Source organism: Acinonyx jubatus, chromosome X (assembly GCF_027475565.1).
Source record: "Acinonyx jubatus isolate Ajub_Pintada_27869175 chromosome X, VMU_Ajub_asm_v1.0, whole genome shotgun sequence".
In the NCBI taxonomy this organism is placed as follows: domain Eukaryota; kingdom Metazoa; phylum Chordata; class Mammalia; order Carnivora; family Felidae; genus Acinonyx; species Acinonyx jubatus.
This window is the reverse complement of record NC_069389.1, coordinates 55,947,459-55,970,801: the sequence shown is the minus strand read 5'-3', so window position 1 is coordinate 55,970,801 and position 23,343 is coordinate 55,947,459. Positions and strand designations below refer to the sequence as shown.

Sequence of the window (23,343 nt, the reverse complement as noted above, 5' to 3'; positions counted from 1 at the left end):
TGGGGCTCGGACTCACGAACCATGAAATCATGACCTGAGCTGAAGTCAGACATCCAAGTGGCCTTCTGTTTTATTTTAAATAAAAACTTAAAAATAAATGAATTTGGTGTGGTTGCTGGGTACAGGTCAATACACAAAAATTAATTGTATTTTTGTGTACTAGCAAGAAATAAGTGGAAAATTAGCTTTTAAAATACCATATTTAGGGACTCTTGATTTTGGCTCTGGCATGATCTCATGGGTCATGAGATTGAGCCCCACATTGAGCTCCATGCTGACAGCTCAGAGCCTGCTTGGGATCCTCTCTCTTCCCCTCCCCCTCTCATTTTCTCTCTCTCTCTCTCTCTCTCTCTCAATCTCTCTCAAAATAAATAAACTTAAAATAAAGTATCCCATTTTTAATAGCATGAATACCCATCAAATGTTTAGTAATCAATATAGTGAATGTATCGAATCAATATAGTGTAATCAATACACTGAAAACTAAAAACACACTGAAACATTGCTGAGGGAAAACTTTAAAGGCCTAAATGAATGAAAATACATACCATGTTCATGGACTGGAAAACTCAAATTTGTTAAAATGTCAATTTTCCCAGTTTGATCCATAGACTCAAGACAATCCCAATTGAAATCCCAGCTGATTTACTTATGGAAATTGACAGGATGATATTAAAATTTCTATGGAGATGAAAGGATAATTTTGAAAAAGATGAATAGAGTCTGAGAATTTACACCACAGAATAGAGTCCAGAAATAGACTCACACATGATCATTTTATTTATGACAAATGTGCCAGTGCTGTTCAGTGGGGAAAATATTTTTTTAATAATAAATGATGCTGAAACAATTAGATATACATATGGAAAAAAATGAACCTTGACCCTCCCTACTGCCATACAGAAACATTGATTTGAGATGTATCATAGTGAAAGGTACAACAGTAAGGTTTCCAAAAACAAACAAGAGAATATCCTCATGACCTTGGAGACACAAAAAATTCCAACTGTAAAATAAAATATAGATAGTGTGGACTTCATTACAATTGGGAATTTCAGTTTGTCAAAAGATATAATCAAGATAGGAAAAAGACAAGCCATGGATAGACAGGCAGAAGATGTGTTAATACATAAGCTGGACAAATTCCAGAGTATATAAAGAACTCTTAAAATTCAATGAGAAAAGACAACCAAATAAAAAATGGCAACAGAATTAAACAAGAACTTCACAAAAGAAGATATACAAATGGGCAACAAGCAAAGGAAAAAGGTTCAACGTCATTACTCATCAAGGAATGCCAATTAAGTCCACAGTGAGGGATCATTACATACTCACTGAAATGGCTAAAATTAAGATACCAAGTGTTAGTAACGATGGGAAGCAATTGGAGCTCTGATACATTGCTGGTAGAAATGTAAATTGGTACAGCTCGTTTGGAAGACCTTTTGGCAGTATCTGCTAAAACCAAACATGCTTCTGTTATAGCAATGATCCAGCAATCCCACTCCTAGATATATACTCAGGTGAAATGAGTGTATCTGTTTACCATAATGTGTACCAGAATGTTCAAGACAGCTCTATTCATAAGCGCTAAAGATTGAAAATTTTAGTGTCATCAACAGGAGGATGGATTAAATGAATTGTGGTACATTCATGTAACAGAATACTACAAGGCAATAAAATAAAGGAATGTACTTCTGACACAAAAATATAAATATCACAGACATTATCATGAATAAAAGAAGTCAGGCAAAAAGAATTATCTCACAGGGTATAAATTCATTTTAGAAAACAGCTTTATAGAGATATAATTCATATGCCATACAATTCACACATTAAAGTGTATGATTCAGTAGATTTGAGTATATTCACAGATATATACACCACCACCAACAGTAAATTTTAGAACATTTCATCCCGTCAGAAAGAAACCACCATCACATTCCTATCCCTGCATTTCCCCCAATAGCCCTATGCAACCACCAATCTACTTTGTATCTCTCTAGATTTGCATATTTTGGACATTTTATATAAATAGAGTATTACAATATGAGGACTTTTGTGACTTCTTTCACTTAATGTAACACTTTCAAAGTTCATCCTTGTTGTGGCATGTATCAATATTTCGTTCCATTTTGTGGCCAAATAATACTCCACTGTATTGATTACCACATTTTAAAAATCCACTCATCAGTTGATAGATTAAAATTAAAATTAATTTTATTTTTTGGCTATTTTGAATAATGCTGCTATAGACATTTGTATATAAGTTTTTGTGTGAGTGTATGTTTTCATTTCTCTTGGTTAGACCTAGGTAATATGGTAACTGCATTTTAATCATATGAGGAGCTGCAGGACAGTTTTCCAGAGTGGCTGCACTATTTTATATTGTCATCAGCAATATGTGCGGGTTCTGATTTCTCCACCTCCAGCATACTTGTATTACCTGATTTTCTTTCTAGCCATCCTAGTGAGTGCAGAGTGATTCTAATAGGTATGTAGTAGTATCTCATTGTTGTTGTTTTTCATTCTGTAAGTTGTCATTTCCCTTTCTAGACAGTGTCCTTTGAAGCACAAAATTTTTTAACTTTGATGAAGTACAATTTATTTTTCTTTTGTTGCTCATGCTTTTGATATCATGTGTAAGAATCAACTGCCAATTCCAAATTCATGAATGTTTATGTCTGTGTTTTCTTCTGAAAAGTTTTATACTTTTAGCTGTTACATTTAGGTCTTTGATCCATTTTTAGTGAATTTGTGTATGTGGTATGAGGTAAGAGTCCAATTTCACTCTTTTCCATGTGGCTATCCAGTTGTTTCAGAGCCATTTATTTTATTTTATTTTTTTTTTATTTTTATTTTTTAATTTAACTTTATTTTTTATTTTTAAAAATTTACATCCAAATTAGTTAGCATATAGTGAAGCAATGATTTCAGTAGATTCCTTAATGCCCCTTACCCATTTAGCCCATCCCCACTCCCACAACCCCTCCAGCAACCCTCAGTTTGTTCTGCATATTTATGAGTCTCTTTTGTTTTGTTCCCCTCCCTGTTTTTATATTATTTTTGTTTCCCTTCCCTTCCCTTATGTTCATTTGTTTTGTCTCTTAAAGTCCTCATGAGTGAAGTCATATGATTTTTGTCTTTCTCTGACTGACTAATTTCACTTAGCATAATACTCTCTAGTTCCATCCACGTAGTTGCAAATGGCAAGATTTCATTCTTTTTGATTGCTAAGTAATACTCCATTGTATATATATACCACTTCTTTATGCATTCATCCATCGATGGACATTTGGGCTCTTTCCATACTTTGGCTATTGTTGATAGTGCTGCTGTAAACATGGGGGTGCATGTGTCCCTTCGAAACAGCACACCTGTGTCCCTTGGATAAATGCCTAGTAGTGCAATTGCTGGGTCGTAGGGTAGTTCTATTTTGTTTTTTAAGAAACCTCCATACCGTTTTCCAGAGTGGCTGCACCAGCTTGCATTGCCACCAACAATGCAAAAGAGATCCTCTTTCTCCGTGTCCTCGCCAACATCTGTTGTTGCCTGAGTTAATGTTAGCCATTCTGACAGGTGTAAGGTGGTATCTCATTGTGGTTTTGATTTGTATTTCCCTGATGATGAGTGAAGTTGAGCATTTTTTCATGCGTCAGTTGGCCATCTGGATATCTTCTTTGGAGAAGTGTCTATTCATGTCTTTTGCCCATTTCTCCACTGGATTATTTGTTTTTTGAGTGTTGAGTTTGATAAGTTCTTTGTAGATTTTGGATGCTAACCCTTTATTTGATATGTTATTTGCAAATATCTTCTCCCATTCTGTCGTTTTAATTTTAATTTTTAATTTAAAATTTAAAATTTAAAAATTTTAATTTTAATTTTGCTGATTTAATTTTAAATTTTAAATTTAAAAATTTTAATTTTAATTTTGCTGATTGTTTCCTTCACTGTGCAGAAGCTTTTTATTTTGATGAGGTCCCAGTAGTTCATTTTTGCTTTTGTTTCCCTTGCCTCCGTAGACATGTTGAGTAAGAAGGTGCTGCAGGCAAGATCAAAGAGGTTTTTGCCTGCTTTCTCCTCAAGAATTTTGATGGCTTCCTGTCTTACATTGAGGTCTTTCATCTACTTTGAGTTTATTTTTGTGTATGGTGTAAGAAAGTGGTCCAGGTTCATTCTTCTGCATGTCGCTGTCCAGTTTTCCCAGCACCACTTGCTGAAGAGACTGTCTTTATTACATTGGCTATTCTTTCTTGCTTTGTCAAAGATTAGTTGGCCATACGTTGGTGGGTCCATTTCTGGGTTCTCTATTCTATTCCACTGATCTGAGTGTCTGTTCTTGTGACAGTACCATACTGTCTTGATGATTACAGCTTTGTAGTATAGCTTAAAGTCTGGGATTGTGATGCCTCCTGCTTTGGTTTTCTTTTTCAAGATTGCTTTGGCTATTCGGGGTCTTTTGTGGTTCCATACAAATTTTAGGATTATTTGTTCTAGCTCTGTGAAGAATGCTGGTGTTACTTTGATAGGGATCACGTTGAATATGTAGATTGCTTTGGGTAGTATCGACATTTTAACAATATTTGTTCTTCCTATCCAGGAGCATGGAATCTTTTTCCATTTTTTTGTGTCTTCTTCAATTTCTTTCATAAGCTTTCTATACTTTTCAGTGTGTAGATTTTTCACCTCTTTGGTTAGATTTATTCCTAGGTATTTTATGGTTTTTGGTGCAACTGTAAATGGGATTGATTCCTTGATTTCTCTTTCTGTTGCTTCATTGTTGGTGTATAGGAATGCAACCGATTTCTGTGCATTGATTTTTATATCCTGCAACTTTGCTTAATTCATGAATCAGTTGTAGCAGTTTTTTGATGGAATCTTTTTGGGTTTTCCATATAGAGTATCATGTCATCTATGAAGAGTGAAAGTTTGACCTCCTCCTGGCCGATTTGGATGTCTTTTATTTCTTTGTGTTGTCTGATTGCCGAGGCTAAGACTTCCAATACTATGTTGAATAACACTGGTGAGAGTGGACATCCCTGTTTTGTTCCTGACCTTAGGGGGAAAGCTCTCAGTTTTTCCCCACTGAGGATGGTATTAGCGTTGGGTCGCTCATATATGGCTTTTATCATCTCGAGATATGATCCTTCTATCCCTACTTTCTTGAGGGTTTTTATCAAGAAAGGATTCTATATTTTGTCAAATGCTTTCTCTGCATCTATTGAGAGGATCGTATGGTTCTTGTCCTTTCTTTTATTGATGTGATGAATCATGTTAATTGTTTTGAGGATATTGAACCAGCTCTGCATCCCAGGTCTAAATCCCACTTGGTCGTGGTGAATAATTTTTTTAATGTATTGTTGGATCCGGTGGCTAATGTCTTGTTGAGGATTTTTACATCCATGTTCATCAGGGAAATTGACCTATAGTTCTCCTTTTTAGTGGAGTCTCTGTCTGGTTTTGGAATCAAGGTAATGCTGGCTTCATAGAAAGAGTTTGGAAGTTTTCCTTCCATTTCTATTTTTTGGAACAGTTTCAAGAGAATAGGTGTTAACCCTTCCTTAAATGTTTGGTAGAATTCCCCTGGAAAGCCATCTGGCCCTGGACTCTTGTTTTTTGGTAGATTTTTGATTACTAATTCCATTTCCTTACTGGTTATGGGTCTGTTCAAATTTTCTATTTCTTCCTGTTTCAGTTTTGGTAGTGTATATGTTTCTAGGAATTTGTCCATTTCTTCCAGATTGCCCATTTTGTTGGCATATAATTGCTCATAATATTCTCTTATTATTGTTTTTATTTCTGTTGTGTTAGTTGTGATTTCTTCTCTTTCATTCTTGATTTTACTTATTTGGGACCTTTCCTTTTTCTTCTTGATCAAACTGGCTAGTGGTTTGTCAATTTTGTTAATTCTTTCAAAGAACCAGCTTCTGGTTTCATTGATCTGTTCTACTGTTTTTATGGTTTCGATAGCATTAATTTCTGCTCTAATCTTTATTATTTCCTGTCTTCTGCTGGTTTTGGGTTTTATTTGCTGTTCTTTTTCCAGCTCCTTAAAGTGTAAGGTTAGGTTGTGTATCTGAGATCGTTCTTCCTTCTTTAGGAATCCTAGGCCTGGATTGCTATACACTTTCCTCTTATGACCACCTTTGCTGTGTCCCACAGGTTTTGGGTTGTGGTGCTATCATTTTCATTGACTTCCATATACTTTTTAATTTCCTCTTTAACTGCTTGGTTAGCCCATTCATTCTTTAGTAGGATGTTCTTCAGTCTCAAAGTATTTGTTACCTTTCCAAATTTTTTCTTGTGTTTGATTTCGAGTTTCATAGCGTTGTGGTCTGAAAATATGTGCGGTATGATCTCAATCTTTTTGTACTTACTTAGGGCTGATTTGTGTCCCAGTATATGGTCTATTCTGGAGAACGTTCCATGTGCACTGGAGAAGAATGCATATTTTGCTGCTTTAAGATGAAATGTTCTGAATATATCTGTTAAGTCCATCTGGTCCAATGTGTCATTCAAAGCCATTGTTTCCTTGTTGATTTTTGATTAGATGATCTGTCCATTGCTGTGAGTGGGGTGTTGAAGTCTCCTACTATTATGGTATTACTATCGATGAGTTTCTTTATGTTTGTGGTTAATTGATTTATATATTTGGGTGTTTCCACATTTGGCACATAAATGTTTACAATTGTTAGGTCTTTTTGGTCTATAAATTTTTTTTTAACGTTTTATTTATTTTTGAGACAGAGAGGGACAAAGCATGAACGGGGGAGGGTCAGAGAGAGGGAGACACAGAATCTGAAACAGGCTCCAGGCTCTGAGCTGTCAGCACAGAGCCCGACGCAGGGCTCGAACTCACGGACCGCAAGATCATGACCTGAGCAGAAGTCAGCTGCTTAACCGACTGAGCCACACAGGCGCCCCAGGTCTTTTTGGTCTATAGACCCCTTGATTATGATATAATACCCTTCTGCATCTCTTGATACAGTCTTTATTTTAAAGTCTAGATTGTCTGATATAAGTATGGCTACTCCGGCTTTCTTTTGTTGACCATTAGCATGATAGATGGTTCTCCATCCCCTTATTTTCAATCTGTAGGTGTCTTTAGGTCTAAAGTGGGTCTCTTGTAAACAGCATATAGATGGGTCTTGTTTTCTTATACATTCTTTTATCCTATGTCTTTTGATTGGAGCATTGAGTCTATTGACATTTAGAGTGAGTACTGAAAGATATGAATTTATTGCCATTATGATACTTGTAGAGTTAGAGTGTCTGGTGGTGTTCTCTGGTCTTTTCTAATCTTTTGTTGCTTTTGGTATTTATTTATTTATTTATTTATTTATTTATTTATTTATTTATATTGTCATCTTTTCTCCCCTCAGAGAGTCCCCCTTAAAATTTCTTGCAGGCTGGTTTAGTGGTCACAAATTCTTTTAATTTTTGTCTGGGAAACTTTTTATCTCTCCTTCTATTTTGAATGACAGCCTTGCTGGATAAAGAATTCTTGGCTGTGTATTTTTCTGATTTAGCCCACTGAATATATCCTGCCACTCCTTTCTGGCCTGCCAAGTTTCTGTGGATAGGTCTGCTTGCAAACCTGATCTGTCTTCCCATGTAGGTTAGGGACTTATTTTCCCTTGCTGCTTTCATGATTCTCTCCTTGACTGAGTATTTTGTGAATTTGACTATGATACGCCTTGTTGATGGTCGGTTTTTGTTGAATCTAATGGGAGTCCTCTGTGCTTCCTGGGTTTTGATGTCTGTGTCTTTCCCCAGGTTAGGAAAGTTTTCCACTATGATTTGCTCACATAGCCCTTCTACCCCTATTTCTCTCTCTTCCTCCTCTGGGACCCCTATGATTCTGATGTTGTTCCTTTTTAATGAGTCACTGATTTCTCTAATTCTTAAATCGTGCTCTTTTACCTTAATTTCCCTCTTTTTTTCTGCTTCGTTATTCTCTGTAAGTTTGTCCTCTATATCGCTGATTCTCTGTTCTGCCTCATCCATCCTTGCTGCTGCTGCATCCATCCGTGATTGCAGCTCAGTTATAGCATTTTTTATTTCATTCTGGCTATTTTTTACTTCTTTTATCTCTGCAGAAAGGGATTCTAATTTATTTTCGACTCCGGCTAGTATTCTTATTATCGTGATTCTAAATTCAGGTTCAGACATCTTGCTTGTGTCTGTGTTGGTTAAATCCCTGGCTATCGTTTCTTCGTGCTCTTTCTTTTCGGGTGAATTCCTTCATTTTGTCATTTTGAAGGGAGAAAAGGACTGCTAAATTCTGTAGTTCTGGTTGTGCAGATTGTTGTGTTAATCTTCAATAATCTTCAATCAATGTTAAGTCTTCTAATCTATGAACATGGAATATTTTTCCATTTATTTACATCTTTAACTTCTTTCAATGATGTTTTATAACTTCCATTGTATAAGTCCTGCACTTCTTTTGTTTAATTAATTCCTAAATATTTTATTGTTTCTGATGCTATTTTAAGTAGAATTACTTTCTTAATCTTATTTTCAGTTTGCTCATTGCTACTTTATAGAATTTAGAATTGATTTTTATTTGTTGATCTTAAACTCATTTATCGTTCTAATGGTATTTTACTGAATTCCCTAGGAATCTTATTTACCAGATTACATCCTGTACGACTAGAGATAGTTTCACTACTTCTTTTCCAGTCTTGATGTCTTTTATTTTTCTTGTCTATTTGGTTGCAATCTCCAGTACAGTGTTGAATGGCAGTGGTGAAAGTTGACATCCTTTTCTTGTCCTATATCTTAGAGGGAAGGAATCCAGTCTTTCACCAGTAAGTATGTTGTTATCTGTGGGTTTTTCAGAGATGCCCTTTATCAGATCGAGGAAGTTCCCTTCTAGTTTGTTAAGTATAATTATTTTCTACATTGCTGAATTAAGTTTACTAGTATTTGTGATTTTTTTTACTTGTGATGTCTTTGGTTTTGGGTATCACATTAATACTGGCCTCTTAGAATGAGTTGTCAAATGGTCTGTCCCCTTCTATTTTTAAAAGAATTTGTGAGAATTAGTATTAATTCTTCTTTAAATGTTTGGTAAAGTCCAGTGGTAAAACTGTCTAGGCCTGGGCTTTTCTTTTTCTATAGTTTTTAAAACTATTGCAATTATTTTATTCATTATAGGTCTATTTAGATTCTGTATTTATTCTTGAATCCATTTCAGTAGTTTTTCTTTCTAGAAAATTGTCCATTTCATCCAGTTTATCTAATTTATTGGCATAAGGTTGTCCATAGCAGTCCTTTGTAATCCCTTTTATTTCTCTAAGGTTGGTAGTGATGTCTCCTTTTCCATTTCTGATTCTAGTAATGAGGCTTCTAAAGATATGTCAATTTTGTTGATCTTTTCAAAGAACCAGCTTCTGGTTTCATTAGTTTTTCTATTGTTTTCCTATTGTCTAACTTATTCATTTCCACTCCAGTCTTTGTTATTCTCTACCTTCTACTTGTTTATGTTATTTTTCTCTTAACTAAGTTGGAAGTTCAGATTACTGATTTGAGATGTTTTTCTTCTTTCTTAATGTAGGTGTTTACAGATATAAATTTCCCTCTAGGCACTACTTTAGCTGTATCTCTTATGTTTTGGTATATTGTGTCTTCATTTTTATTCATTTCGAAGTATGTTCTGATTTTTCTTTTGATTTATTTTTTGACCTATTGGTTGTTTAAGGGTGTGCTTATTTTCCATATATTTGTGCATATCCCAATTTTTTTCTGTTATTAATTTGTAATTTTATTACATTATGATCACAGAAGATACTCTGCATTATTTTATATTTTGAAATTTATTGAAGTTTGTTTTATGACCTAGTATATGTCTATCCTAGAAAATATTCTGTGGGTACTTACGAAGAATGTATATTCTGCTGCTGTTGAGAGAAGTGTTTTATAGATGTCTGTTAGGTCTAGTTGGCTTACAATGTTTTCATTTTTTAAATTTCCTTATCTTCTGTCTAGTTGTTCTAAGTACAATTCATTTTTATGAAGTTCAAGAATACCCAACTATATCAATAATTGCATTGTATATAAATGGTCTAAATCAGAGGTCAGGGAACGTTTTTTAGAGTGCCAGTAGTGAATATTTTAGGCTAACAGGTCATACAATCTTGGACACAACTACTCAACTCTGCTGTTGTCACAGGAACACATGGGCCATATTTAAACAAAGGACATTATTGTGTTCAAATTAAACTTTATTTGCAAAACAGGCAGTCAGCTCACAGATTGTAGTTTGCTCACCCCTGGTGTAAACATACCAATTAAAAGATGAAGAATGTCAGATTGGATAAAAATCAAGACCCAACTACATGCTTTCTATTTTTAAAATAACACTTAAATACGAAGACGTAGATAGGTTGAAAATAAAAGGAATTGGAAAAGGTACACTAAACAAATGCTAATAAAAAGAAAGCTGGAGTGGCAATATTAATATCAAAATACAAAAATATGAATTCAAAGGGATACATGCACCCCAATGTTTATAGCAGCATTATCTATACAAAATTAATAAAGATACAAATTAATAATGTCAAGAATGAAAATAGAGGCATCACTACAGATCCTACAGACATTTAAAAAGATGATTAAGGACTATTATGAACAGCTATATGCCCATGACTTTGACAGCTTAGATGAGATGGATAAATTCCTTGAAAGGCACAAACCAACAAAGCTCCCTCAAGAAGAAATAGATAATTTGAATAGTCCTATACCCATTGAATTTGTCGTTTAAAATCTTCTAACAGAAAACTCCACTAAGGAAGTCTGCCAACCATTTAAAGGCAATACCAGTTTTATACAAACTCTTCCAGAAAGAAGAGGGCATACTTCCCAGCTCACTTTATGAGATCATATTTACCCTGATTCCAATACTAGACAAAAAATATGATAAAAAATTATGAACCAATATTCTTCATGAAAATAGATGCAGAAATCCTCAACAAAATATTAGCAAGGTGAATTTAGTAAAATTTGAAAAGGGTAATAGACCATAAGCAAATCAGGTTTCTCCTAGGTTCAATATTGTAAATTCAATTAATTTACCATATCAACAGATTAAGTGAAAAGATTGAACATACATTTATGATTTTAAAAAAAGCTCTCAGGAAACTAGGAATCGTAGGGAAGTTTCTCAACCTGATAAAGGGTATATACAAAAATTAAATCACAGCTCATATCATATTTAATGATGGAAAACTGAATGCTGGGACACGTGGGTGGCTCAGTTGGTTGAGCATCCTTTGGCTCAGGTCATGATCTCGTGGTCTGTGAGTTCAAGCCCTGCGTCAGGCTCTGTGCTGACAGCTCGGAGCCTGAAGCCTGCTTCGGATTCTGTGTCTCCCTCTCTCTCTGCCCCTCCCTCACTCATGCTCTGTCTCTCTCTCTCTCTGTCAAAAATAAATAAACATTAAAAAACTGAATGCTTTCCTTCTAAGGGCAGGAACAAGTCAAGGTTTTCTATTCTCAGTCTTGTTCAACATCATTCTAGAAGTCCTAGCCAGTGCAATAAGGCAAGCAAAAGAATGGAAAAAAGACATAGAGTGAAAAAGAAGAAATAAAACCACCTGTATTTGCAGATTACATGATTGTCTACATAGAAAATCCCAAAGAATCTACAGAAAAGTTACTGAAATTAGTGAGTTTTAGCAAGTTACAGAATACAAAGTCAAATTTTCAAAAGTTGACTATATTTCTGTTATACTAGCAATGACATTGAAGAACAGGCAATAGCAATCAATAGGAATAGAAACCAAAATAGTTGTTAACTCTGCTAAGGTGATTTTTTTAACATTTATTTTTGAGAGAAAGATACAGAATGTGAGTGGGGGAGGGGCAGAGAGAGAGGGAGACACAGAACCTGAAGCAGGCTCCAGTCTCTGAGCTGTTAGCACAGAGACTGACAAGGGGCTCGAACCCACGAACCGTGAGATCATGACCCAAGCCAAAGTCGGATGCCCAACCAACGGAGCCACCCAGGTGCCCCAATACTAAGATGATATTGACTGGAAAGGAACACAGGTGTTAGAAGTGTTCTATATCATGATCTGGGTAATGGTTATATGGGTTAAACATCTAAAAACTCAATAAGCTGCTTGTTTAAGATGAACATGCTTCATTCAGTTTATTTTATCGGTGCTATACCTCAAAACTTTTTTTTTTTAATTCAGTCTAACAAACATGAATGAAAACTATCTCATATCATGTGTTATATGCCACCTGATATAATATTATGCCCATGGTGATACCCAAGAAATATTGACTGACTAAATGAAATGATTTGGAAACTCTCTTTTACTTTGCTTGAAATAAAACCACAGTTAGTTTATACAGCACTGTATCTTTCAGTTAACTCAGTCATTAAAGTGAGGCAGATAAACATTGGATTTGGGTTGAGGCAGATGAACAGCAGGACTTTTTCAAGCTATGCAGGAACATCATGGCAATAATTTCAAGAAATGTAAGCAATGCTACTGAATGCATTATAGGGTGCTGAAAGAATTGGTGAGTTTATAGATTTAAAAATATAAAAAATCTGGGTTGCCTTGGTTGGTTAAGTTGGTTAAGTTTCTGACTCTTGATATCAGCTCAGGTCATGATCTCACAGTTCATGAGATCGAGCCCTGTATTGGACTCTGCACTATGCAGAGCCTGCTTGGGATTCTCTCTCTCCCTCCCTCTCTCTGCCCCTTCCCCTCTTGTATTATCTCTCTCTCTCTGAAAAAAAAAATAAACATTTTTTATAATTTTAAAAATGTAAAAAATCTATATACAGAACCTGGGACAGTCTTCAAATTGTAAATAAAATTAATTTTCCTGAACAGGAAAATCTCCCCAGAAGAGAGCTTGGAATAGAATAATAAAATGTAATCACAGAGAATGTTGCATTTTTGCCTCCTTCTTAGGGAACTTCTCAGGTGATCCATGTGAGACACTGCTTCTGCTGTATGAGTTTGAAGTTAAAGCCAAAATGAATGATCCATTACTTGACAGTTTCCTGGAATCACTGTGGGAACTGCCTCATTTGGAAAGTAAAACATTTGAAACAATTGCCTGTAAGTGCTATATTTATGTTTTTGGTAGGCTGGTACCTACCCATTTAGATTGTAATACTTTTTATTCCAGTCTCTATTCTTCATTCTTTGCCCTTAGATGGGAAATAATAATGTTTCTCCTTCTCTAATGGCATTCTTAAACTGTCATGTATTACAATCATTTATGCATTTATCTTTTTATTTATATGAGACTATAAACTCCTTAAGGTCATGAAAAATAAGTGCTTGTATTTGTTGTACTTATAAACCTGAGTGAAGTGCATTAATCATAATCAATGCTCATTCTAGGTGTGGAATTGAATTATATAACTACACAGTAGAGGGAGCTTAACCTTCAGAAAGTTAGTTTTACTCAGGTAGCTAGAAGTGACAGTCAGCTGCTTCACTAATCAAAGGTAATGCAATCTCAGCAATTTATTAAAGTGTACAAAGAGGAGCACCAGGCTGACTCAATTGGTAGAGCATGTGACTCTGGATCTTGGGATTGTAGGTTCAAGCCCCATGTTGGGTGTAGAGATTACTTAAAAATATAATCTTTCCCCCAAAAAAGTACACAAAGAAATACTGGTAATATTTTTTTAACACAATTACCACTCTCAAATTTTTGGTTGGGCTCTAAGTAAGTAGTCGTTGGGGTCTCAGAGCCTGTATGGGAATATGCTGCAGGAAATAACCTAATTATTTTCCCTTTTTTCTCTCTCACCCTCCTTGGGAGCCTATGTGTGGTTAATAAAGGTATTAGATAGCCCCAGGTGCACAAAGGTCACATTTGCCTTTCCTTATCTTGCAAGACAAAATTCTAGAGACATGGAGCCTGTGGTGTATACTTTGTAGACATGTGATGGTGACCACTTCTCCTTGTATAATGGATCTCCAATTACAGAGGCCTGGTAAATGCATTTGGAAGTTACAAGTTTTGTCATCCCCGACACTCACTCTCATGTCAAGTGATTCCTGTTTATAGTATCAGACCAAAGCAATATATTGTATAAATCTGTTTTTGATTATTGCTCTTTTACTGGTATGCTTTTTGTTTCCATCTTGGTGTGCCCCTCCTTGACTCTGGTTCATAAGATTATTGCTTTACCTGTATGACTATGTGTAGGGTCACAGAAACAGTAGGTTCTCTTGATGTTTGCTGAATAAAAGACAATCCTGATAACCCTACCATATTACTTTGCCCAGAAACTATACACTTTCTCTGAAAGCCACCATGGACTCATCATTTCATTAAATTAGTTTTTGTGGGTTTTTTTGTTGTTGTTGTTGCTTGATTGGTTTGTGTTCATCTGTTTCAGGCTAGTTTCATTAGAAAAATCAAGTTGTAGCCTGGGATGAAAATGGTGATGGATGAGACTATGGTGTTCACAGCCTTTTTTCTTTCCCTCCTATAGTGTTAGCAGTGGAAAAGCCTGCACACTATCCTTCCATTGCTCTGAAGGCCTTGAATAGGGCTTTATTGCTCTACAAAAAGAAACAATCAATTGATGCTGTGAAATACAGGTTAGTAAATGTAACTCAACACTGAAGCCAAGCTTTTCGATAGTCAAAAGAGCTATATAAGTCATCAATCATACTCAACTGGTCCAATTGAAAAGTTGATCAGGGGCACTCCTGTAAACTCTTGAACTAAAAAGCCCTCAGAACAGCTTCATATTTAGAGTTGTATTATAGGCCAAGAATTAGTTATGTCACAGAGTCTGGTTTTCCCAAAAGGGAAAAAAAGGGAGAAAGTTGCTTCTTTGTTGTGAGACTATATATATGATAAAATTATTGAATACCTTTCAGAGATTAATATAACAAACACCAGTGTATCCACCACCCAAATTTAACAAATGTTGACATTTTGCTAGTTTTGCCCAAGACGTTTATTTTTCCTAAGCACCTTTCTTTAAGGACCAATAAGTGCTGTACATCATAATACAAAATATTATTTATTACATATTTTATGTTTTCTGTACCTAGACATGGAGGAAAATGATGCTATGTGAGTTTTCTGTGGAAAACTTTATTACAGACTTTCTTTTCTGAGACATGAGAAACAGTTCTCCTGGAATTATTCCCAGGTTAAATCCCAATTTCCTTGCCCATTTGAGGATATAAAGAGATGCTTTAAAGTGCCTATAGATTGAACCAGCTCATAAAATATAATAAACAGCCACTACTCCTTGATGCAGGAAACTAAAAAAAGGTGAAAGAAACCATAGGCATAATAAAAAGGAGGATTGGTCAGCCCCTTTTATAGCTTCAAAAATCTGTCTTCTGAGGTTGGAGGCCAGATAAAAATGAGGGAAGAACAGAAGTGTTTTGAAGCTCGTAGTCTGGGATGAGATCCAGATTTTACTTATCTTAGCCACGAAGCCAATGATTTATTTCCTTATGGGATGAGTTTTCTCTTTTTGATTTCAGCAAATGTGTGCGAAACTTGATTAACCTCTTGGTGCCAGATGGGGTGCCAAGTACAGAACTCTGTCCCCCAGAAGAAATTTGGGGTTATTTTGAAGATGCTCTGAGCTTTATTAGCCACACCGTAAGTTGAACAGTGATATTAAGCTATCAGCTAATTTTAAAGAACTGTCTTTTGTGTTAGAAATTACACAGAATTAATGCTTTCTGGTATGAATTTTAGGGTAAATAAATTCATATTACAATATACTTAAACATTATAAAATTTCCCTTGGTTTATGAAATGTAAATAGTTAAAAGTAGAAAATTTCTGATACAAGTATACTATGGATTAAGTGAGAATAACAGTACCACCTGGTATTTTAAATTATTTGTGTTTTCAAAACCTGGTAGAATTGTTACTTCCCAGTGAGGTACTAAGCCTTTGAAAAACATTGTTATTCCTTCCATTTCTCAGAGGCAGGTAATAGAGAAGGAGGAACACTGAGGACCTGTATTTTAGTCCCTCCTCTGTTGATTTTTTTCTTTTCAGCACAGGTTTATTCAATGATTTTTAAATTAGCTTTATTGAGGTGTGATTTACATATCACAAAATGCACCCTTTACATGTGTACCACTCAGTGATTATAGTAAATTTATAGTGTTATGCAACTGTCACCACAATCCAGTTATAGAATATTTCTATTACCACAAAGTTTCTTCTTACCTATTTGTAGTCAATCCCTGTTCCTACTTGCAGGCCCAGGAGACCACTGATCTGCTTTCTATCTCTGTAGATTTTCTCTTTCTGGACCCTTGATATGAATGAGACCATGCAATACGTGATCTCTTGTGTGTGGCTTCTTTCAATTTAGCATAATATTTTTGAGGCTGGTGCATGTTGAAGCATGTATCAGTATTTTAATCCTTCCTATTGCTGAATAAATAGAATATTATATCCTACTTAATGGGATATGTCACATTTCTTTTTGCACTCACTCAATAGCTGGTAGACATTTGAGTTGGTTCCACTTTTTAGCTATTATGAATAATACTGCTGTGACATTTGTGTACAAGTCTTTATGTGGACATATGTTTTCAGTTCTCTTGAATACATGAATTTCTGGGTCATATGGTAACTTCATGTTTAACTTTTGGAGGAGCTACAATCTGTTTTCCAAAGTGGTTGCACTATTTTACATTCTTACCAGCAGTGTATGAGGGTTCTAATTTCCCCACATCCTCATCAACACTTGTTACTGTCCATCTTCTTTGTTATAACCATTTTAGTAGGTGTGTGGTGGCAGTGTGTTGTGATTTTGATTCACATTTCCTTGATGGTTAATGGTGTTGATATTTTTTTTATGTGTTTATTGATCATTTGTCTACCTTCTTTGGAAAAATGTCTATGGTTATTTTCCCATTTTAAAAATTGGGTTCTTGTTGAGCTGTAAGAATTATTTATATATTATAGGTATAAATCCTTTATCAAACATACAGTTTGTAAATGTTTTCTCCCAATCTTTGGCTTGTCTTTTCATTTTCTTAATGACATCATTTGAAAAGCAAAAGTTCTAAGTTTTTATGAAGTCTAATTTATCAGTTTTTTATTTTGTGGTTCATATTTTGGCCATGATAAGAAATCTTTGCCTGTCTCAAATTTACAAAGATTTTCTCCTGTGTTTTCTTGTAGAAGTTTTTATGCTTTTATCTCTTAAATACATGTTTATGATCCATTTTGAGTTTTCAGTTTTGTTGATGGTGTAAGGTAAGTCTTTTATTTGTTTGACTTTCCATATGGATATCCTTCCTATGCTGTTTGACTTCAGTTTTCTCATTTGTAAAATGGAAATAATACCTTCTCTGATTCCCACACTGAGGTTTTAAGGATCAGTTGAAATAATAATATGTGTTGTAAACCTTATATAAACAGCTCATACACATGTAAGGTGGTATTGTTATTATAAGGGAGCTATAAAATATTAAGGTTAAACGACTTGCTTAAAGTCACTCAGAAAGTCATTATTTGAATCCATGTTAATAACTGAGGATCCTGACCCTGCTTTAGGCTCAGTTACCTCTTCATATAAAAATATCTGCAATCCACAGCAGATGGCAGAACAATATAGTAGGGTGACAACCTGGTACAAACCAGCATCGATTTCAAAAACCTAGAATTCTCCTGGAGCTATGTAATTATGGCCTGTGTGAATTTAAGTTTTAAAAAAAAACTTTAGCATTGAACATTTTGGATGTGTATATTTTTTTACTTTCTTTTGGGAAGAAGAGAAAATTCTATTTCTAAGCCATGAGCCTCATCTGGACCTTCAGATGTGTTTGCCATAGTAACTAATACAAACTAAAATTAAATTTTACTGTAAATCCAAATTGATCCATTTCCATAGTCTCTATATAAGGCCGAAACTACTCTGAGCATTTTTGTGCCACTTATATTCTGTCTCTTACTGTTCCATCTCTCTGGCTCTTGGGTTTCCTGCTGGAGAGCTTAATGTTTTTTCTACTTTTTTGATAAGTCTCCCATCCATTATTGCTCATCCCCTGAAACATGATGGGAAGGTATACTTTCTTATACAGAGATTATTTTAGTAATACCCTTGGCTCTTTATAGAGTATATGTTGCTTTTTCCTTTCAATTGGATGTGTTGTGTATCTCCTTTGTTTTAAATGCTTGAGAGAAAATTCTGCCCTTGTTTGACTTTTCTAATGACCAGGCACTCATTCATTATTTATTGAGCAGATAACCTTTATCAAATGCCTCCATACTTGGCAAAATGGCTATGGCACAGATATAAAACCTCGTGTCTCACAGTATCATGCTTTATATTTTACAAAGCATTCTTACCTCCATTATTTCATAGGATCCCCTCCTTCCCCCCGCCCAGCAATTCTGTGAAGTAGAGAGTGCTGTATTATTAACCTTGACAATGAGGAAATTTTTAAGATTTAAAAAAGTCAAGTTACCACATTGGTCATATAGTGGTGAGCATAGCTGCCTTCCAAAAAAATCAAGTTACCAATTTGCCTAAGGTCATATGGTTAATGAATGAGAGGACTAGAACTCAGATCATCTGACCTCAGTTCCAGGGCTCTTTCCACCAGAACACACATCTTCCTTACCTGCTCTTACTAGGATTCAGTTCAAAGGAAAAGGCTCAAGTTGGTATTCAGAAGCTACTGCCAATGAAAAACCAGGTCGGATGACTTTTATGCTTAAGCAGGCAAGATTATATACAGTAGGTTGATGTTCTAGATTATTTTTAAGAGAAAATGGATTGCTCTGGTTGTTTTTCTAAGTTAAAATTTTATTTTGAAATGACTGTAGATTCACTTGCAGTCATAAGAATTAAATATAAGAGATCTTAGATATGCTTTACCCAGTTTCCCCCAGTGGTAAAATCTTATAAACAGTATCACAACCAGGATGTCGACATTATTACAGTCAAGACACAGAACTTTTCCATCACAGGGATACCTCATGTTGCCCTTTTATAGCGTCCACCCAATTCTTTCCCACCCCAGCCCCTCCTTAGTTCCTGGCAACCATGAAGCTATTATCGATTTCTATAATTTTGTCATTTCCATAATGTTCTATCAATTGAATCTTACAGTATATAATTTTTGAGATTAGGAATCATATAGTATATAACCTTTTGAGATTAGCTTTTTGTCAGCAGAATTCTCTGGAAATTCTTCAAGTTTCAAGTTGTTGGTTATATCAGTATTTCATTTCTTTTTTTGCTAAGTAGTATTCCATGGTATGGATGTAGCAGAGTTCGCTTAACCATTCACCTATTGAAGGACATCTGCGCTGTTTCCAGTTTGGGGCTATTACAAATAAAGCTGCTGTCAACATTTGTGTACAGGTTTTTGTGTGCGCATGAGTCTTCATTTTTTTGGAATAGACCTAAGAAGGCAATTGCAGGCTCATATGGTAATTGCATGTTTAGATTTTAAAGAAACTACCAAACTGTTTTCCAGAGTGTCTGTAACATTTTACATTCTTGCCAGAAATGTGTGAATAATATGGAATCTCTACGTCCTTGTCAGTATTTGGTGTTGTCACTTTTGTTTATTTTAGCCATTCTGATAGGTGTGTCACAATATCTTACTGTGTTTTTCATTTGCATTTCCCTAATTGCTAATGATGCTGACCATCTTTTCATGTGCTTATTTGCTATCTGTATCTTCTCTGGTAAAATGCCTGTTCATGCCTTTTGTCCATTTTGTAATTGGATTGTTTTGCTTGTTTACTGTTCAGTTTTGAGAATTCTTTTTTAAAATGTTTATGTATTTATCTTTGAAAGGGGGGAGAGAGAGAGAGCAAGTACATGAATGGGGGAGGAGCAGAGATTAATGTTTATGTGTTATACCTGTTTCCGTCTTTTTACTTTCAGCCTGCCTGCAATTGTATATATTTTTTAATGTTTTATTTATTCTTAAGAGAGAGAGAGAGACAGATCATGAGCGGGTGACGGGCAGAGTGAGAGAGGAACACAGAATCTGAAGCAGGCTCCAGGCTCTGAGCTGTCAGCACAGAACCCGATGCAGGGCTCGAATCTACAAGCCATGAGATCATGACCTGAGCTGAAGTCAGATGCCCAACCAACTGAGCCACCCAAGTGCCCCTAAAATTGTATATTTGAGGTGAATTTCTTGTAGACTGCATACAGACAGCACATTTTTTAGTCCACTTTGCTAATTTTAAAAAATTTTTTTAATGTTTATTTTTGAGAGAGAGAGACAGAGCACGAGTGGGGAAGGGGCAGAGAGAGGAGACACAGAATCCGAAGCAGGCTCCAGGCTCTGAGCTGACAGCACAGAGCCCCATGTGGGACTTGAACTCATAAGCCATGAGATCATGACCTGAACCAAAGTTGGATGCTCCACCGACTGAGCCACCCAGGCGCCCCAACTAATCTCTGTCTTTTAATCAGTATGTTTAGATCACTAATCTGTTAGGGTGTAAGTCTGCCACTTCATTTTTTTGTTTTTTGTTTTGTTTGTTTTGTTCTCTCTGTTTTTCATTTCTCTTTTCTCTTTCCTGCCTTCCTGTGAATTACTTGAACATTTTTTAGAATTCCATGTTGCCTCATCTGTAGTATTATTAACTGTATTTCTTTGTACAGCTTCTTTTTTAGTGGTTGCTCTAGGTATTACAGAGTGCATGTGTGTGTGTGTGTGTGTGTGTGTGTGTGTAAAACTTATTACTGTCTAGTTCTGTCATCATGTGACCAGTTCAAGTGAAGTATAGAAACCTTACTTCTCTTTACCTTCCCCCACTTATAATTGTCCTAAATTTTCCTGTACCTACATTTAGAACTACATCAGTGTTATAATTTTTACTTAATCCTTCAACCATAATTTAGAAAACTTGGGATGCCTGGGTGAGTCAGTTGGTCAAGCATCCAACTCTTGATTTTGGCTCAGGTCATGATCTTGCAGTTTGTGAGACCAAGCCCCAAATTGGGCTCTGCACTGTCAGTGCAGATCATGACCTGAGCTTAGGAGAAGCTTGGGCTTCTCTCTCTGCCTCTCCACTGCCCATTTGTGCCTTCTCTCTCTCTCTCAAAGCAAATAAATAAACATTTAAAAAATATAAATAAAATAATTGAGAAAACTCAAAAGAAGAAGGAATTGTATTTTATTGTATTTACATATATAAAAATGCAGGCTTACCATTTTCTTTCTTCCTTTTTGATGTTGCAGGGTACCTTTTCTATCGTTTCTTTTGGTTAGAGAGCTTCCTTTAGACATTTTTTTAGAGAAGCTCCGTTGATAAATTCTCATAGTTTCTCTTTATCTGATAATGTCTCTATCCCCCCTTCATTCCCAAAAGATGTTTTTGTTGGTTATAGCATTCCAGGTTGATGATCCTTTTCATTCAGTACTTCAAAAATACTGTGCCACTCCTCTCAGGCCTCCAAGGCTTCTGGTGAGAAATCTGCTAATGTTCAACTTGTTTTCTCCCTATAAATAAAGTGTTATTTTTCTTTGACCTCCTTCAACATTTTTCCTTTGTCTTTGGTTTCAGAAGCTGGACTGTGATGTCTCTTGGGTAGATTTCTTTGGGTTTGTATTGTTTGGGGTTCACTCTGCTTTGTGAATCTGTAGGTTTATATCTTTGCCAAATTTGGTAAGTTTTCAGATACAATTTCTTTGAGTACTTTTCAGCCCCCACCCTCTTTCTCCTTTTTCTGGGACTCCAATGAAAGGAAGGTTAGAACCTTTGTTATTGTTCCACGAGTCCCTGGTGGCTTTATTCTATTTTTTTTTTTTGCTTATTTCTCTCTGTTGTTCAGATTCAGTAATTTCTGTTGTTCTGTCTTTGAGTTCACTGATCTTTCCTCTGCCTCCTCCATTCTGCTGTTGAACCTATTAGTGGAGGTTTTTGTTTCAGCTATAATATTTTTCAGTTCTAAGATTTCCATATGATCTTTATATCTTCTGTTTTTTTTTCTGAGACTTTCCATTTTTTTCTATGAAGTATGTACATTACTGAAGCATTTTATGATTTTTTAAGTTTTAATTTATATTTTTTAATTTTTTAATGTTTATTTTTGAGAGAGAGAGTGAGACAGAGTTTGAGCAGGGGAGGGGAAGAGAGAGAAGGAGACACAGAATCTGAAGCAGGCTCTGAGCTGTCAGCACAGACCCCACCATGGGGCTCGAACCCACTAACTGTGAGATCATGACCTGAGCTGAAGTCGGATGCTTAACCACCTGAGCCACCCAGGCACCCCAGTTTTAATTTAAGTTGCAGTTAGTTAACATACAGTATAATATTAGTTTCAGGTGTACAATTCAGTGATTCAACACTTCAGTACAATATCCAGTGATCATCATAACAGGTGCATTCCTTAATCCCCATCACCTATTTAACCTATCCCCCTCCCTCCCCTCTGGTAACTGTCAGTTCTCTATAGTTAAGAATCTCTTTCCTGGAGCACCTGGGGGGGGCTCAGTCAGTTAAGCATCTGACTCTTGATTTCACCTGAGGTCATAATCTTACAGTTCATGAGTTCAAAGCCCTGAATCAGGCTCCACGCTGACAGTGCAGAGCATGCCTGGGTTCTCTCTCTCTGTCCCTCCACTTGTTCTCTCTCTTTCTCTCTCTTTTAAAAATAAATAAACTGTAAAAAAAAAAAAAACTCTGAAAAAAAAACAAGGAGAACAGATTCTTTGAAAAAAAAAAGAATCTTTCCTGTTTGCCTCTCGTTTTTCCCCCATGATTGATTGTTTCTTAAATTCCACACATGAATGAAATTGTATGGCATTTGTCTTTTCTGACTGACTTATTTCACTTAGCATAATACTCTCTAGCTTTATCCACATCGTTGCAAATGGCAAGATTTAATTTTTTTGATGTTTTTATTTATTTTTGAGACAGCACGAGCTAGGGAGGGACAGAGAGAGGGGGAGACAGGAACCCAAGTGGGCTCTGTGCTGACAGCAGAGAACCTGATGCAGGGCTTGAACCCACAAGCCATGAGATCATGACTTGAGCCGAAGTCAGATGCTTAGCCAGCTGAGCCACCCAGATGCCCCAAGATTTAATTCTTTTTGATGGCTGAGTAATATTCCATTGTATGTATATGTGTGTGTGTGTGTGTGTGTGTGTGTATGCACACACCCCCTCTTCTTTATCCATTCATCAGTCATTGGACATTTGGGCTCTTTCCATAATTTGGCTATTGTATATAATGCTGCTATAAACATCAGGGTGCACGTATCCCTTCAAGTTAGTATTTTTGTGTTCTTTGGGTAAATACCTAGTACTGTAATTGCTGGATCATAGGATAGTTCTATTTTTAACTTTTTGAGGAACCTCCATACTGTTTTCCAGACTGTCTGT

At 35.7% G+C, this 23,343-nt stretch overlaps 1 protein-coding gene across 2 annotated transcripts in view; it reads left to right on the top strand.

Moving 5' to 3' along the window:
- TEX11 (testis expressed 11) overlaps positions 1–23,343 on the top strand; it is a 231,442-nt gene that overhangs the window by 197,169 nt on the left and 10,930 nt on the right. Inside the window, exons 26-28 of one of the 2 annotated variants that reach the window (XM_015080587.3) lie at positions 12,936–13,085; positions 14,480–14,588; positions 15,495–15,615. In XM_015080587.3, the coding sequence (XP_014936073.2) occupies positions 12,936–13,085; positions 14,480–14,588; positions 15,495–15,615 (380 nt within the window). Of the gene's footprint in view, positions 1–12,935; positions 13,086–13,876; positions 14,443–14,479; positions 14,589–15,494; positions 15,616–23,343 lie in introns of those variants that run through there. The other variant, XM_027053614.2, reaches the window with a different exon arrangement.